General features: G+C 35.5%; 1 protein-coding gene across 1 annotated transcript in view; it reads left to right on the top strand.

Moving 5' to 3' along the window:
• Positions 1–7,218: 7,218 nt before the first annotated feature.
• LOC115834138 (cilia- and flagella-associated protein 47-like) overlaps positions 7,219–19,046 on the top strand; it is a gene marked incomplete at its 3' end in the record, with an annotated part of 34,423 nt that continues 22,595 nt past the window's right edge. The window contains exons 1-3 of the mRNA XM_030808898.1: positions 7,219–7,316; positions 13,087–13,233; positions 14,400–14,625. Of these exons, the coding sequence (XP_030664758.1) occupies positions 7,274–7,316; positions 13,087–13,233; positions 14,400–14,625 (416 nt within the window). The remainder of the gene's footprint in view (positions 7,317–13,086; positions 13,234–14,399; positions 14,626–19,046) is intronic.

Below are 19,046 nucleotides of genomic sequence, written 5' to 3'. Positions count from 1 at the left end.
TTGAGTTCTTGCTCTGTTAGTACCCAGGATAGTTCCCATGTGAGCTGATTCTTAAAAGGAGCCTGGCACCTCACTCCTCCCTCTCTTCCTTCCTCTCTCACCATGTGATCTGTACACACTGGCTCTCCTTTGCTTTTCACCATGAATGGAAGGAGCCTGAGGCCCTCACCAGAAGCGTATACTGTTTCCATGCTTTTTGTACACCCTGCAGAAACATGAGCCATATAAATCTCTTTATAAATTACCTAACCTCAGGTGTTTCTTATAGAAACACAAACAGGCTAAGACAATGTCCATGTATTTCTGTGCATGTGTGTGTGTGTGTGTGAACATATATAATTACACAAAATATAATTTTCTAAGTATAAACATTTTAGAGGTGATAAATTTTACTTTTTGCTCCAATTCCTTCCTGGAAACTTCATTTGAAACTGCATTATAAAACCTTTATATTTTCTCATAAAATCACTGAATTAACAAATAAAACATATACTGATGTATATTAATTGATTTAACAATTTAAAATTGTGAAAATAGACCCTAAAAGGGAGATTTTGAAATTTCAAAAATGTTTTACATGAATATAGCATCATTTCCAGAGAAAAAAGGCATACTACCAATGAGATGGTTCATGTGAAAATAATTAATATACACTTATAGAATTGCTAAATGAACATATATTTCTATATTGATGAATTCTATGGATCTCTTATGTTATCTGAAGAAGAATTCCTTCCTTTATCTTACTCTGCTGTGGTACAAATCAATGGAAGACATTCATTGTGAAACATACTTCTTTGGACTTAGGGGGATTTAGAACCTAAAGTCTATTTTAGGGCATGAAATTGGTTCATAGCACATATTTTCTAGAATTATAATGTTTATAAATAACAATTTCTTGATGGGCTACAGATAACATATTATGGGTTATTGCAATGCCCAGAAGAGCAGCTATAACTTTACTCCCTTCCTCCTCCTCATTCACTGAAAGACATGAAAAACAAGTAAGTGACAATCACATTATAATAAAAAGTATGTCCAGTCTGTTTTTATCTGTTAGAAATAAATAAATAAATCCAGACTTTTGTGATATGGTTTGGATTAGTGTTCTCTGCCCAAATCTCATGTGGAATTGTAAGCCCCAGTATTAGAGGAGGGCCCTTGGGAGGTAATTGGATCAAGGGTGTGGATTTCCCCCTTGCTGTTCTCACGATAGTGAGTTCTCACAAGATCTGGTTGTTTAAAAGTGTGTTAGCATCTCCCACTGCCCTCTCTTCCTCCTTCTCCGGCCGTGTAAGACATGCCTGCTTCCTCTTCACCTTCTGCCATGACTGTAAGTTTCCTGAGGCCTCCCCAGGCATGCCTTCCTGTACAGCGTGCAGAACTGTGAGTCTTTAAACCTTTTTCTTTTATAAAATTGCCCAGCCTCAGGTACTTCTTATAGCAATACGAGAATGAACTAAAATACTTCGTAACTCTATTACGATTAACAACATGACATATGTGTCCTTACTTGTGATCAAGAGATTATTGTGTCTGGCAACATAATGAATGAGCTCTACTCATACTCAATGAGCTCTCTGTGTATGTTTATAAATATATAAGAGCACCAGAATTAAATTCTTTTGTCCCATCAATTGACTTAATTGACATGAAGTAATCACTATAGCATGCGTTAATATTTAAGACACATATCAATGGATTTTTGTGCATGTCACTAAAGTTACATATGAAATATTTTGCTAATGGTTATTGAAATTGAGAAAAATTGTGAATAGGTATGGATAAACCACATCAGAATGTTGCTCAAGGAAGTTTGTTTTTGTGTAATAAATTTCCCTGAAGGAAATATAGTCATCTGAATTTATTCCATTGTTTTAAGTCTTTACCTAAATGCTATATGAATTCTGTAAGCACCTGTTTTTTATGTCATGGGGGTGGTCATTGTTTCACAATTTAAAGCATGTTCAAAACCCAACCCAGCATCTTTTCCTCTCCTTCACCTGTTGTTCACTTTATTCAAACCTATATACAGAAATATGGTTCATTAATCAAAAGCAATGTTACCATTAACCTCTCTTTTTTGTTTTATTTTTATTATATTATACTTTAAGTTTTAGGGTACATGTACACAATGTATAGGTTTGTTACATATGTATACATGTGCCATGTTGGTGTGCTGCACCCATTAACTCGTCATTTAGCATTAGTATATCTCCTAATGCTATCCCTCCCCACTCCCCCCACCCCACAACAGTCCCCAGAGTGTGATGTTCCCCTTCCTGTGTCCATGTGTTCTCATTGTTCAATTCCCACCTATGAGTGAGAACATGCGGTGTGTGGTTTTTTGTCCTTGCAATAGTTTTACTGAGAATGATGGTTTCCAGTTTCATCCATGTCCCTACAAAGGACATGAACTCATCATTTTTTATGGCTGCATAGTATTCCATGGTGTATATGTGCCACATTTTCTTAATCCAGTCTATTGTTGTTGGACATTTAGGTTGGTTCCAAGTCTTTGCTATTGTGAATAGTGCCACTATAAACATACTTGTGCATTTGTCTTTATAGCAGGCATGATTTATAATCCTTTGGGTATATACCCAGTAATGGGATGGCTGGGTCAAATGGTATTTCTAGTTCGAGATCCCTGAGGAATCGCCACACTGACTTCCACAATGGTTGAACTAGTTTACAGTCCCACCAACAGTGTAAAAGTGTTCCTATTTCTCCACATCCTCTCTAGCACCTGTTGCTTCCTGACTGTTTTAATGATCGCCATTCTAACTGGTGTGAGATGGTATCTCATTGTGGTTTTGATTTGCATTTCTCTGATGGCCAGTGATGATGAGCATTTTTTCATGTGTTTTTTTGCTGTATAATGTCTTCTTTTGAGAAGTGTCTGTTCATGTCTTTGCCCACTTTTTGATGGGGTTGTTTGTTTTTTTCTTGTAAATTTGTTTGAGTTCATTGTAGATTCTGGATATTAGCCCTTTGTCAGATAAGTAGGTTGCAAAACAAAGCTGGAGGCATCACGCTACCTGACTTCAAACTATACTACAAGGCTACAGTAACCAAAACAGCATGGTACTGGTACCAAACCAGAGATATAGACCAATGGAGCAGAGCAGAGCCCTCAGAAATAAGCCGCATATCTACAACTATCTGATCTTTGACAAACCTGACAAAAACAAGCAATGGGGAAAGGATTCCCTATTTAATAAATGTGCTGGGAAAGCTGGCTAGCCATATGTAGAAAGCTGAAACTGGATCCCTTCCTTACACCTTATACAAAAATTAATTCAAGATGGATTAAAGACTTACATGTTAGACCTAAAACCATAAAAACCCTAGAAGAAAACCTAGGCAATACCATTCAGGACATAGGCATGGGCAAGGACTTCATGTCTAAAACACCAAAAGCAATGGCAACAAAAGCCAAAATTGACAAATGGGATCTAATTAAACTAAAGAGCTTCTGCACAGCAAAAGAAACTACCATCAGAGTGAACAGGCAACCTACAGAATGGGAGAAAATTTTTGCATTAACCTCTTCTTTTAACCCTTCATAGCCACTACCAGTGTTACCAACATATAATTTTTTTTTCTAGCTGCTTTGCAGAAAAAAGTTTAGTCAGATAACCATAGTAAGTCTAGAGAGACATGTTTCTATAAACCTGGAGGCTTTCTTGCTGTGTCCATTTCTCTGTGAATTAAAATCATGCTCAGTAAGATTGCTTTTAGAATGTAAGATGTGCCTTGAAATAGTATAGATGGGAGCAGAACTTTAGTAAAGATGATAAATATAATATCGTAATTTTTTTTTTGATGTTGACATATGTTTGACATGCCATCACAGTATTTGGTGTGCTATGGGAAGTGGTAAATATTATAAATACAAGGCAAATATTATAAATACAAGGCCAGTTATCACTGAAATTTAACATGAAGCTTCAAAGTTTTATTCCTAAAAATTGCTCAGACAACCATAAAATCCCTCAGCCTCACTAATATGTGGAAAGAATTAATGATGTGTGATTAGAGTATTAATTATTCACTAGCTAATGACCAGAGAGATGAATTGTGAGACTTTTAACACCTTATTTAATGAACTGTATGTGGTCATCATACCATTCAATATCAAAATATAAAAGACTGGTGAGGAAAAGGATGTACACATGGTCTCCACATTTCATCCACAGAATACTTACTAATTTCCAAAAGAGAAATTTCCAGCATAGGAAAAATCTGTAGAGACAGATTAGTTGTTTTCACGGGCTGGGGGTGGGGTGGAGTTGCAAATAGAGAGTGACTGTTAAGCGGTAGAGAGTGTCATTTAAGGACAATGAAAATTTTCTAAAGTTAGATAATGGTGATGGTTGTCCAACTCTGTGATTATATTTTAAAAAGACACTGAATTGTACATCTTTAAAAGATGAATTTTATGGTATGTAATTACATGTCTAATGGTGCTGTAAAAGAAATGAAGACATCCGGTGGACACCACCATAACCAAATGACCAAACACAGTATTACTTGTAACAGGAAACATGGCCAAAAATAGTACAAGCCCATTTACATTTTCATTAACATTCACATCATATCTTCGACCCTCTTATTGCCAGGAATATTCATTCTGATTTTTACCCAGTAGAACTATTTTAAATCACACATGCCTGAGGTAGCTATTTAAATCTTATAATGGAATTGAAACTCATAACATCAAAGGGCCTTTTCATCTCATTGTTACTGTAATACTGAGTATTTTTTAGAGCAGTTCCTCTGTCAGTAACCATTTGTGTCTGTCTGCATTGGCATAGGGAATCATAAATATTACCGTTGTCCCCTGATGAAGTAACACAAATTGCTCTATTTCCCCAGAAATATTTTTATTAAAATGTAGGCTATTGGTACTACCAACTGTATGTCCTTTTTTCTATTTTAATATATTTTAATAGTGATATCAATGAGTGAAGTGTCCATAGTCCCATGCCATATTACTTGTATAATTTCTATATTATATGCTCTATGAAAAGAATGTGGTCAAGTCAGTTTTGTATATGTTGGTTGTTTTTTTACCATGAGGAACATCTGAAATCAAACATTATCTTCTGCAAACTAGGTTTGTAAGAGAAACAAACAAACATTATACTTATTTACACTTCATTCTTGGAATAAAATTTATTTTCAGAATTATTTTTCTTAATTCTTTACCATTTTAGAAATATTTCAAGTGATGGTGTTTTTTTGGTTTGATCATTTGGTAGTTGTCTTAGGGAACTTTGTCCACAAGCTCACTTTCAGATGATGATTCATGGGTCTGTGCATTAAGGAAATGTTCCCCCCTAAAAAACAATTAATGGGGTAAGAGAAGTAGAACAGGGAATTGATCACTCCAAATAAATGTGACATTTAAATCAAAATCTCAACAGCAACCTAATCCTGTAGGTTTCTCCAGAACTGAAATGACATCACAATTTTTGTTGTGATTGGGGCGATGGAGCTGAGATTTGAAACTTCCACACCCACAGGTGTTGGCTATGGGCCTGCCCCAGGGTACATCACAGGGGATGTGAGTACAAGGGCACAGCATCCACAGAATTTATTACGGTGGTCTTTTTTTCCTTCTGTAGTCATAGTTAAAACAAAAAATAATATGTCTTATTCTATCTGGTAGTGATGATGGTGCCTCTATGTAAACTATGTTATTTAATCTAAAATTATTGGTTAAATATAGATAATTGAGATAATGAGATTTTGATTGATCACTATGTTTAGCACTAGTGCACAATTTGTAGAAGTACTGATTTATGCTATCAAGGAAATTTAAATTTAAGAATGATATCATATGGTAAAAATTACATATAGATATGAAATGTAATCCTGAATAAGGCTATCTGATACATGTGCTTAGGATCCATAGAAAAGAAAGATAAGATTAGTGTTTGTTAACCAAGATGATGTTGAGTGTGTGTATTTTACATCACATGTTAATACATATCAACGTATAAAGTGAAAAACGTAGTTCCTTTCTTACTGGAAAATATTGGATGCAGAACTGAGGTGGAAATCATTCAATTGCATGTAATATATATTTACTATTAATTTACTTGATAATTCATTATATTTCAGCTATGAACATTGTTTTACTTTCATCCTTTTCTATATTTACTTACAGTTACTTGCATTAAAAGGTGGGATTTTGGCATTTTACCTCAGCTAGTGACCATAAAGTACTAGTAGATGATAGATGGCTGATTCAACAGTGATATTTTCTTGGTATACTATAATGCAGATCTGAAATTAATAAGGCAGTATTAAAGAGATACAGATATAAAATATAGCCCTTCTATTTAAAAAATCAGTTGCACAAGAATAGAATTGTCATATAAGATAGACAACCTAAATATAGTTTTAAGAGTGTTTTGTGGTTGGTAAACATAATAAGACAATTTCACCATGCTTTCATAAAATAGAGTATGCAGGTTACAGAAGGTAATAGTACTTTGTACTTGTTGAATAACTTTTGCAGTGTATATTGCTTTCAGTCCTCAGACACATATAAAGAAGGACAAACACAAAACAAAAGTTTATCTAAATAAATGAGACTGATATGTAAGAGATTTGGAGACCTGGCAGTAGAAAGAATCCTCGAATGTTCTAAATTTCTGAAATCTGAAGATAAACCTTAGAGAAAAAATAATGACTGTATTTAAATATTTGAAGAACTGTAATGGGGTTCAGATTGTAGGTTTTCTTCTTATTGCGCTGGAACAGAACTTCTGAAGTTACAGCTCTCCAGATATAAAATGGGCTGTTTCTGTGTTGTGAATGTCATCTGGTAGTGTCTCCCTAATAGTGTCATCCAAGGCTACATACCATTTGTCAGGGACTCCATAGAAGAATGGAGTAAATATACTATGAGACACCTTCAACTCTAACTTTCCTGAATCTGTGTTTTTGCACCTGCACAGTTACAAGCCGTGTTCTATAGCACACTTGACAGTGAAATGTATACTATCTGTTAAAATCTTTAAAAGTAAAAATTTTAAAAATCATTAACATTGAGTAGATGGTTAAAAAAACAAAGTAAGTAGAAAGAAAAAATGAATAAATCATGTCTTCATCATTAAGGGCATCTGGGATATTTAAATGCATTGCATTTACTGCATCAGACATTTTTATTGTATTGAAATGCAATGTTTTCACTTTCAGGTTTTCACTTCCAGTTACTGCAACAGCAGAAAACTGCATTCTTACTATTTACCCATATATGGCAATTCATCCGGATAAGCAAAACATTATTTTAAAGAATGGTAAGCTACGTATGACTTATTTATCCCTAACTCTCACTGTATAGGTTCTTGGCCAACATCTAGAAATAAAGTGAATTTAAAATTATCAATTGTTTATTAAACAGCTGCCTCTGATGGAAGCTGTGCTTGTCATTGAGAGTAGAATGTGCATGTCTGTTAATTCCAAAAGTTGATGATCTAGTTTGAATAGAACGATTTGGGCAAAAGACAATATAGCAAAAACATGCAGGTGTGACAGGAGGTGTAAGGCAGTAAATGTAGGTACAGGACCATAATGCTATGCCCTTTATTCTGTAGCAGTGGGAACCTTCTGTCATTTTTTGAGTATCAGTGTTTAGAAAGGGAACAATTCTTGGGATGTGTGATGAATTAAAGTGGTACAGAGTGTGGTCATTAGACCAGCCTGGAATTGCTGCAGGGGAGATTGTGAGAGAAGCTAAGAATACTAAACAAGCTAGTGAGCAGGGAGAAATATGAAAGGCAAGAAACAGGGGAGTACATTAGAGAAAGGAGGGAGAGTGGGTAACAAAAAAAATCCCATTTATGTAGATCGTCAAGTTCTTAATTTTTAGTGCTGAATTACAGGTTTTTTGTTTGTTTTTAACCAATTTTCTCATATTCTTCACTTGTTTCTTCAAATATTTACAACTCTGATGAAACATATTTAGTCTTATTCTACCTTAATTTCAGGGGATGACTCTTTTTTCTTACTATTCAGAAGAAATAGAGGCCATTAAGCAGTACCACTCTGAACTTCCAAATACCCTCTTGGATTGGAACTGGATTGTGACAAGCAAGTCACAAGCATGTATCGTGACTCTTTTTACTGGTCACGAAGCTGGGAGCCAGGGCTCTCTCTTGCCTTAACTCATTCCTTTATCTGAATCCCTTTACCCAGGTACCTTTCTCAATCAAGTAACCTTGCTTATCTTTTCATTTCTGTCTCCCTCTTAGCTGCTTTGAGTGAACATCTAGGAAGACAGTAGAAAGGAGAAAGTAGACTATATTTTCTCAGTGGCCAGCAGGCTCATTCCCAAAGAGCAAAAACGGTAGCTTCAGGCCATGCATTCCTTATTAATTCTTTCCAAATCTAACAGTAAAATAAATCACTCAACTTCCCAGGGAGAAGGAGAAAAGCAGCAGAGGAAATTAAACAATTAGAATACTTCAGCTGCCTTTAACAGGAAAAAAATTCAGGGGTGAGGAAGAAGAATTTATGCATTATTCTGCCATTACTAAACTACTGAGCACAGCTAAGACTGTTGACTATTCTCTTTCTCCATCTTCAAACTTTGTCTGGGTTTCCACATACCGTACTTCTTTTGGTCTCGTTTAACCTCTCTGACTGTTCCTTCTGAGCATCTTTCATAGATTCCTCCCTGTTCCTCTATCTGTACTTTTAAATTGTCTGTGTCAATAGTTCTGCCCCCTCCCTTCTTCCTTCCATGACTTCAGCTATATCCATGGGCTATACCTCTAGCCTTGTTTCCTCTCAGAGATTCAGGAATTTGGAATTCAACTGTCTTCTGGATGCCATTCATTGTATTCCTATAGGCACCCCCAAAACAACAGAACCCCAACTGAAGTCCTCTCTCTGACATTTTTTCTCTATATACCCCATCTCTATGTTTGTACCTATAGTCCATACAGGTGCCAAATCCGGAAACCTGAGTGCCATCATTGGCAGTGTCTTCTCTGTCACACTCCGCTTCCAGTCAACCAATTCCTGTCCCTTTTGCTGCCTAAATATTTATCAAATCCATTCACTTTTCTCCCTCTCCACTGCCACTACAAACATTCAAGCTGCCATAATACCTTTCCAGGATTGTTGCACGGGTTTCTAAACTGTTCTCCTTCCTCCCACAGTGGTCTCCCCTTTCACATACCTACCTTCACACAATGGCCACGGTGATATTTACAAACTGAAAATTCATTCTTTAATTGCCAGGTGTAAAATCTTTCCATAGAATATCATTGCTAGGTGGATGAAGCCTACAAGACCACACATGTTAGCAAGTGGCTTAGTTGTCATTTCTGGACATTTTTCCCTTTATGCTCAAGCCACATTAATCTTCTGCAAGTTCTTTGAGCATCTTGATATTTACTGATATTCTTTCTTATGACTGGAGCATTTTACCCATGACACCGTACATAGTTATAGAAGATCCCTGCCTCTGCATGCAAAAATTATGTGTTTCTCTGGTGTATCCTCATAGCTCTGTGCAATTCTTCTGTCATAGCCCTTACTACATTTTGACTTAACCTGCCTATTATCGGTGTCTTTTTCTAAATGTTGCTATCTATAAAGTCTGTGAGAGGAGGAATCACCTCTCTCTTTTTCACCCTTGTGTCGATAGTGCCTCACACAGTGTTTAGCAGATAAAAGGTATTTATTCAGTATTGCAAAATGGATTACTTGAATCATAAACCATCAGGAAGGCATCTTTTAGCTATATATTTTCATAAAAGAATGGGTTATATGTGAAATAGAATATTCTGAACACCGAAAAATTATTTTAAAGCAATTTATGGAATAATGCAGTTGGCAGAGTGGAGATGTATAGGGAGAGATAGATATCTCAAAATTTTAACACACATTGTCAAAATTTAAAGATTTTTTTTTTGGCTGGGTGCAGTGGCTCACGCCTGTAATCCCAGCACTTTTGGAGGCTGAAGCAAGCAGATCACAAGGTCAAGAGGTCGAGACCATCCTAGCCAACATGGTGAAATCCCGTCTCTACTAAAAATACAAAAATTAGCTGGGCATGGTGGCACGTGCATGTAATCCGAGCTACTCGGGAGGCTGAGGCAGGAGAACCGCTTGAACCCAGGAGGCAGAGGTTGCAGTGAGCCAAGATCATGCCACTGCACTCCAGCCTGGCGACAGAGCGAGACTCCTCAATTAAAAAAAAAAAAAGATTTTTTTGACTAATATTGACATAATATTTTTATATTCTACTGTACTTCCAGGGGGAGGATTTCAGATTATACAACATAATAGTTACGAAGAGTCACACAAATTGGATGATGGCAATTCTCATTCGTGTTCTAACCACACCATTATGCCATATGGTTTTATCTTTTATTCTCAAAGCTTCAAATTTACCATCTTTTATTAAGCAAAATGTGCATGACAGAACAGTAACAGAATACTGATAATATCTGTTTTACCTATTTAAAAGAACTTTTGTGAGGACCCACAGACTGCAAATACATGGAAATTATTGTTATTAATAATATTTCATTATTATTGCTATTATCACTGTGGTTGTGATCGCATTATCATTTTTATATGCTTTATAATTTACTTCCAGAAAATAATGATTAATTACTGGGCAATAAATAATATTGTTATCTCTTTAAAATAAATAAATAAATAAAACCTTGTTGTTAGATTATTAAGCATAGAGTCTATGTGTTAAAATAATACATCCATTTGGGGAAATATTTCAAAAGAAAGAAATTATAATTCTTAAATATCCTAAAACATCTGTAGAAATAGGTATAGTAATAATTTCTAATATATATTTAATGCTTACCAGGTCTATGGTGCTCTGCCAAGTGCCTTATATTTGTCCTTTAAATTAGTCCTCCCAGAAGTTCTGAGTTAGATGCCCTTATATATCTCACTTTACAAATTAAAAATCTGAATATGTAGAGAGGCTGAGCAGCTTATCCCAGGGAATTCTAATGAAATTTAAGGTCTCAGATCCCACATACTTTGGTAGTGTGTGCTAAGGTATGATGTGATCAATAAAGGTAAAATCTTAAAACATATCAAGTATATCTAAAAGTAAAGCAGTATGATTATTTTAGTATAGTTCATCTGCAAAATTCTTTTAAAAAGTGAATTATTGAGTTTAGTTGAAAGTGTATAGATGTGGCTTTGCATTCCACCAGGAAATTTTTATCATTTAATGGTAAGTTAAAAACATTTGGCCTAATGCATCTACCACAAATAATTTTATCATTGAGTTCTCTGAGGCTCACTTCTGTGAAGTCTATAGTGGTGTAGCATTCTGGAAATAATGCACACCTATTGACTACAGAGTCTCAGGCAAATTCTGAATGACTCTGTTATGAAAGAGTGCAAGAAAGTTAGCATATAAAAGCTCATTTATATTTGTTATTGCCTTTAATGTAATCTTCACAACAAACTCATGAGCTCAGAAACTTTGGTCTCATTTTATGGATGAATACATGTTTTAAATAATTTGTATAACATACTCACAGTTTAACTGTGAGTAGGAGTAGGCGTGCCAAGTTTTCAAATCAGATTTTTCTAACTGCAGAGTCTATGCTTTTTTGACAGAATTAGACTGAGTTAGGAGCTGGGACTTGACACCAGGGTGGGGCTTGGATGCTTGGACAATGGACCATATGGAGGACTAGCTAAAACAGAGTGCGGGCAAAATCAGCTTTCTTTTTCTTTTACTTTTTTTTTTTTTTTTTGAAACAGGGTCTCCCTCTGTCTCCCAAGCTGGAATGCAGTGGCACAATCTGGGCTCACTGCAGCCTCCACCTCCTGGGTTCAAGCGATTCTCATGCCTCAGCCTCCCGACTAGCTGGGACTATAGGCACGTGCCACCACACCTGGCTAATTTTTGTATTTTTACTAGAGATGGGGTTTCACCATGTTGGCCAGGCTGGTCTTGAACTCCTGACCTCAGGTGATCCGCCTGCCTTGGCCTCCCAAAGTGCTGGGATTATAGGCGTGAGCCACCTCACCTGGCTGCAAAATCAGCTTTCAATCAGACATGCCTACCAGTGTGCCATGTCAATTTACCATTGCCATGGCAACATTTGGGAGTTACCGCCCCTTTACATGGCAATGATCCAAGGATTACTACCCTTTCCCTAGAAATTTCTGCATAAACCGCCCCTTAATCTGCATGCAATTAAAAATGGGAATAAATATGACTGCAAAACTGCCCTGAGCTGCTACCCTCTGCCTAGGGGTAGCCCTGCTCTCCAAGGGCAGTCATGGAGCTGTAATATTGCTGGAGGTGTAACACTGCCTCTTTAATTAAGCTGTTTACTTCTACCTCTGGCTTGCCCTTGAATTCTTTCCTGGACAAAGCGAAGAACCCTTGCAGGCTAAGGTCCACTCTGGGGCCCACCTGTCCTGCATCAAGACTATGAATATATGTAAATCGCATATGTATTTTGAGGCTTGGCCTTAGGTCACACCTACTGGCTTTTCTTGGCCAGCACTGCCTTTGGTTGGATTCAGATTTACACTATGGCAGACCCTAATATACATATATAGCAACTGTAACTGAAATCGAGATTGAAATCTGTACAAAAATGGTATCAGTTCATAACCAAGCTGTCATATTATTACAGAGAGTTAACTAGGAAGGAATTAGTTTTTCTGGTGACTCTATGCCTATATCTTATTTTGAACAGCATATGTAATAATTTCATTTATTTGGATGTAGAAACATTTAAAATATTTTCATATTCTTTTTTCGCTAAAGTTGAACATTGTTCATTCTCTAATAACTTTGATGTACCATAACAATTGCCTTACCAAAAAAATTCATTTAGTTTAGAAAATTGTTATCAACTTTTATGTTATCCTTTTCCTATTTGACATCTTATTTGATGTACAGTGGGTGTTTAGACTTTTTTTACTTTGCCATAGATAGATGGATACATAGATAGATAGATACATCAATAGATAATAGATAAACTCAGGTTAAATGATGGTATAAAGAAATACGTGAATGCATGTTTTGCTCACTGTGATCCAATGTGTCGTTTGTAGATAAGGATGAATATCTTAAGAAGACTAGAGACGGTGTTTTGCCTCCCTACCAGGATGCTAAATCACCCTCTCCTGCTTCAATTAAAAAGACAAACACCACTAGCAAATTCAATGATGCTGAACCTGCAAAGAGAAACTTATTTATTGGTATGTAGCAAATATATAGTGTACTTTCCAAAATTAGTCCATGACATGATCTCCTTAATATCATTTAATTTAAAAGTTAGATTTTTACAAATTACAAGAAATTCATGAAGAAAATTGGGAATTTGTCATTAATTTTAAATGGATCATCTGTTTGGAGAGTTGTCTTCAAGGGTCAATAGTAGAGATTCTCTAATGTTCTTGGTTCACAGCACTCTTACTGTTTCAGTATTTACTTTTCTGAATGCCAAAATGTAGCACATAGTTCCATTTATTAAATGCATTGGGACAAAAATGTAAGAGTAGTACTTACGTGCTGTCTAATAGATGTTGCAGTAATATTTAACAAAAATGTTAATACCTGTGGAGGCTCTGTAAATTTACTGTGACATCTCAAGCACTCTGTGCACAGTTCGGGAACTGCAGAACTAAGGACTTGTCTCTTCATTATCTAACTAACTGTAGCCAAGGTTTCCTGTCTTAGAAAGAGGTCAGCACAGATAAATATGTGAGTTTCATACTATTATTTACCATTAACTGTTCAAATATTTATTTCTCTGGATGTAGGTAATATTGAACATTTTTCTTTTTATTGAATGAGCCAAACCAAGTTAAATAATACGAGGTTTTTAGTGAGTATGTGATTGTGCCATTATATGGCCAGATATTTTTGGAAAAAAAGATGAAATCATTTTACATTCTTGAAAATTACTTTAACTTGAAAATGCTTTGTTTTATTAAAGTACTTGATTTGGATAGAAAGTCATTTGGGATCTAAAGCAATATTGTGTTTGTATAATTTTTTCAGATGAGATTAAATTTTTTCTAATACATAATGCTAAAGATTGTCAATACATTTTACTAATGTAATAAAAAAATGAAAGATTCCACTTCAGGGAATATTTTCACATACCATTATGGCAAGAAGAAAATGTAACTTTCGTGTATTGAAATCCAGCTATTGTTAAAACGTTTCTCTTAGGTCCTTAAAAGTAAATGTATTTTCATTGTTGACTTTAAGATACAGTAAATTGACTCAGAATTTCTTTGAGAGCATAGAATAATTTGTAGAATGGGTTCTATTAGTCTGCATACAAATGACAATAACTGACAGAATATTTTACTCCTGGTCAAGTAGCCCTTTTTTAACAAACTAATTTGAATTTTAGGAGTGGAAGTACTGCCTGAAAATTTGCACTTGGATGAAAGTGAAACATCAAAGGAAGATGATGGATCTATGGAAAAGGAAAAATATGAACAATTCCTTTCTCTTGAAGAAGGAACAAAGGCACACTACTTTTTTGAGAAGGTTGTAAATGCAGCACAGACCTGGTTCAGTCTCTTTGGCTGGCCTGAAGGACCCCATTCTTTTTCTATTCCAGAGACTATAAGAAGGTGAGAGTCCCATGTTTCTCTAAATTCCTTGCTTCGTGTCACATCATAAAATATAATCTATTGATTGAGATTATTTTAAGTGAAATACAATATGAAATAATTTATTCTAAACTGCTATATTATGAAGCGTCTCATAATTTATTGTTGTTATTGCAAGAAGAGTAAAATGATGGAAACACAAATTTTTTAGTATAATGTCATCTTTAATTTCTTTTAAATATCTGATAATTTTAGGCAAGCACTGAAAATCTCTAAACCTCACCTTCCTCATCTGTGATATGAGGAAGGTTATACTATGAGTAGGAAAGCCCTTTTAATATTAGCCCTAGATCGAGATTACAGCCAGGTAGACAGATAATGGTATTAATGAACAAGGAGGGCTCACTTTTCTTTGACTTCATTTCCTCGTTTACAGTGCATTTGCTTCCCTTCTTTCATGTGTTGTTTTATTACTCAGTATTTCTAAAATAGTTCAACTGTTTTGGTTATATCGAGTGACTTAATTCTGTTGTTAATTTAAACAGGAGTTTAGGCCTGTTACTGGTTATAATATTGTTGGTGTGATATATTCTCAGAGCTTTTCTACCTACTTTCTCAGCAATGAGGTAACTTGCTGCAACCACGGCGGGGAGTACAGTACTCATACCTATAGTGGACTATGGGCTATTTATAGAATTTCTGCTCTATATTCGAGTGACCTAGGTAAAACTAAGGCTACAGTTTTCCTATATGTTACCTTTTTCAGGTTTTTTAATTAATAGGACAAACCTAGCTTCATGGAATGAATTGGCTAATATTTCATCTTTGTCCCTGCTGTGAGAAAATTAATGCAATAGATACCCTGAAAATTTGTAGTTTTCATCATAATATCATTTGTTATTGAAACATTTTTTGGAATGTTTGTGCATCTTCTTTCTTGAACCTGAAGATAGAGATTGTCAGAAATGCTCTTTGTTGATGTGTACCTTGGGAAATTTCACTCTTTAGAAACACCACTTCACAGCAATAAGGAAAATAACACCCAGTTCATTTGTTGATTGCTGCGATATAAACAAGTAGAATAGCAGAAGAGAAATTATTTGAGGGGACTTTTGAATTTATTGATAATTCTTTGTCTGTTTTCTTTTTTATAAGGCTATGAAAATTTTAGTAAGTTATATTTTGTCTTGTATAATAACTTTTCTTCATAAACATATTTTGGGATCTAGTTAATGAATTAGACGACTTATGGAGTTTTTTCAAATTTTTGAACAAATTGCAATCATATATAATTATAGGGTACACAGCATTAATATGGTATGTATATGTACACTGTGGAATAATTAAATCAAGATAACGAACATATTCATCATCATAAGTATTTATCATTTATTTCTCTTGTATAATTGCAACCTTGTATCATTTGACCAACATCTCTGGGGCCCTCAACCCTCAGCCTCTGATGACCACTATTTCACTCTCAGCTTCAATGAATTCAACTTTTTTAGATAAAATGTGTGAGTGAGATCATGTAATATTCATCTTTCTATGCCTGGCTTATTTCACTTAGCGTAATGTCCTTCAGGTTCATCCATGTTGTCAAAAACGACTGGATTTCACTCTTTTTTAAGGCCCAAGAGTGTTACATTTTCTTTATCCATTCATCTGTTGATTGACACTTAGGTTGATTCCATATCTTGGCTATTGTGAATAATGCTGTAATAAACCTGGGAGTGATTATATCGTTTCAGTGTACTGATTTCATGTACTTTAAATAGATACCCAGTATTGGGATAGGTGGATCATGTGGTAGCTTTATTTTAATGTTTTAATTTTATATTTTATTATTTATTTATTTATTTATTTATTTATTTATTTTGAGATGGAGTCTCTCTCTGTCACCCAGACTGGAGTGTAGTGGCGCGATCTCAGCTCACTGCAACCTCCGCTTCCCGGGCTCAAGCAGTTCTTCTGTCTCAGCCTCCCAAGTAGCTGAGACTACAGGTGCTTGCCACCATGCCTGGCTAATTTTTGTATTTTTCAGAGACAGGGTTTCACTATGTTGGCCAGCCTGGTCTAGAACTCCTGACCTTGTGATCCACCTGCCCTGGCCTCCCAAAGTGCTGGGATTACAGGCATGAGCCACTGCACCCGGCCTGTTGTTATTTTTTAATAATTTCAACTTTTATTTTAGATTCAGGGGTACATGTGCAATATACATGCATATATTGTGTGATGCCGAGGTTTGGAATACAAATAATCCTGTCACCCAAATAAAGAGCACAGTACACAACAGTTAGTTTTTCGATACTTGTTTCCTTCCCGCATGTCTCCTTCTGTTAGTCCTGAATGCCTTTTGTGGCCATCTTTTTGTTCATGAGTACCCAATATTTAGGTCCCACAAGAGAGAGCATGCGGTATTTGTTTTTTTTGTTCCTGTGTTTATTCACTTAAGATAATGGTCCGGCTGCATCCATGTTGCTGCAAATGACATGATCTCATTCTTTTTTATGGTTTCATAGTATTCCATTGTGTATATATACCACATTTTCTTTATCCAGTCCACCTTTGATGGGGAACTAGGTTGATTCTATGTCTTTGCTATTGTGAATAGTGTTGTGATGAATATACAAGTGCATATGGCTTTTTGATAGAATGATTTATTTTCTTTTGGATATATACCCCACAATGGGATTGCTGGGTTGAATGGTATTTCTGTTTCAAGTTCTTTGAGAAATCTCCAAACTGCTTTCCACAGTAGCTGATCTTACTTGCATTCCCACCAATAGTATTTAAACATTCACTTTTTTTCTATTTTTTTTATTATACTTTAAGTTTTAGGGTACATGTGCACAACGTGCAGGTTTGTTACACATGTATACATGTGCCACGTTGGTGTGCTGCACCCATTAACTCATCATTTAACATTAGGTATATCTCCTAATGCTATCCCTCCCCTCTCCCCCCACGCCACAACACGCCCCGGTGTGTGATAAACGTCACTTTTCTCTGCAGCCTCACAAACATCTCTTGTTTTTGCCTTTTTAGTAATAGCCATTCTGACTGCGTGAGATGGTATCTCACTATGATGTTGATTTGCATTTCTCTGATGTTTAGTAATGTCGAGCACTTTTTCATATGTTTGTTGGCCAGTTATATATCTCCTTTGGAAAAGTGTCTGTTTATGTTATTTGCCCACTTTTTAATGGGGTTATTTGTCTTTTGCTTTTGAACTGTTTCAGTTCCTTATAGATTGTGGATATTAGACCTTTGTCAGATGCATAGTTTGCAAATATTTGCTCCCATTCTATAGGTTGTCTGTTTACTCTGTTAATAGTTTCCTTTGCTGTGCAGAAGCCCTTTGGTTTAACTGGTCCCACTTGTCACTTTTTTCTTTTTGTTGCAATTGATTTTGAGGACTTAAACATAAATTCTTTCCCAAGGCCAATGTCCAAAATGGTGATTCCTAGGTTTTCCTCTAGAATTCTTATAGATTGGGACTTCATATTTAAGTCTTTAATCCATCTTGAGTTAATTTTTGTATATGGTGAAAGTTAGGGGTCTAGTTTTAATTGTCTGCAAATGACTAGCCAAGTATCATAATATCATTTATTGAATATGGAATCCTTTCTCCATTGCTTATTTTTGTTGACCGTGTTGAAGATTAGATGGCTGTAGTTATACAGCTTTATTTCTGGGTTCTCTATTCTGTTCTGTTGGTCTTTGTGTCTGTTTTTGTGCCAGTACCATCCAATTTTGGTTCCTGTAGCCTTATAGTACAGTTTGAAGTCAGGTAATACAGCGCCTCCAGCTTTTTTTTTTTTTTTTTTTTTTTTTTTTTTTTTTTGCTCAGGAGTCATTCAGTTATTTGGGCTTATTTTTGGTTACATATGAATTTTAGAAAAGTTTTTTTATAATTCTTTGAAAAATAGCATTGGTAATGTGGTAGAAATAGCATTCAATCTGTAGATTGCTTTGGGCAGTAAGTCCATTTTAACTATATTGATTCTTCCAATCAATGAGCATAAAATGTTTTTCCATTTGTTTGTGTCATCTATGATTTCTTTCAGCGGTGTTTTATAGATCTCCTTGTATAGATCTTTCACCCCCTTGGTCAGATGTATTATTAGGTATTTTATTTTTCTGTGGCTATTGTAAATAGGACTGCCTTCTTGATTTCGCTCTCAGTATGAACATTATTGGTGTTTAGAAATGCTACCAATTTTCATACATTGATTTTGTATCTTGAAACTTTACTGAAATCATTTATCAGTTTACAGCAAATCTCTGGGATGCAGCAAAAACATTGTTAAGAGGAAAGTTTATAATGCTAAACACCTACCTCAAAAATTAGAAAGATTCCAAATTGCTGGGTGCAGTGTCTCATACCTGTAATTCTAGCACTTTGGGAGGCTGAGGCGGGTGGATTGCCGGAGGTCATG

The sequence above is a fragment of the Nomascus leucogenys genome, unplaced genomic scaffold (genome assembly GCF_006542625.1).
Source record: "Nomascus leucogenys isolate Asia unplaced genomic scaffold, Asia_NLE_v1 001372F_44823_qpd_obj, whole genome shotgun sequence".
Classification (NCBI taxonomy): Eukaryota; Metazoa; Chordata; class Mammalia; order Primates; family Hylobatidae; genus Nomascus; species Nomascus leucogenys.
Note: the sequence above shows the minus strand (reverse complement) of the source record. Positions and strands in the feature narration are given on the sequence as shown.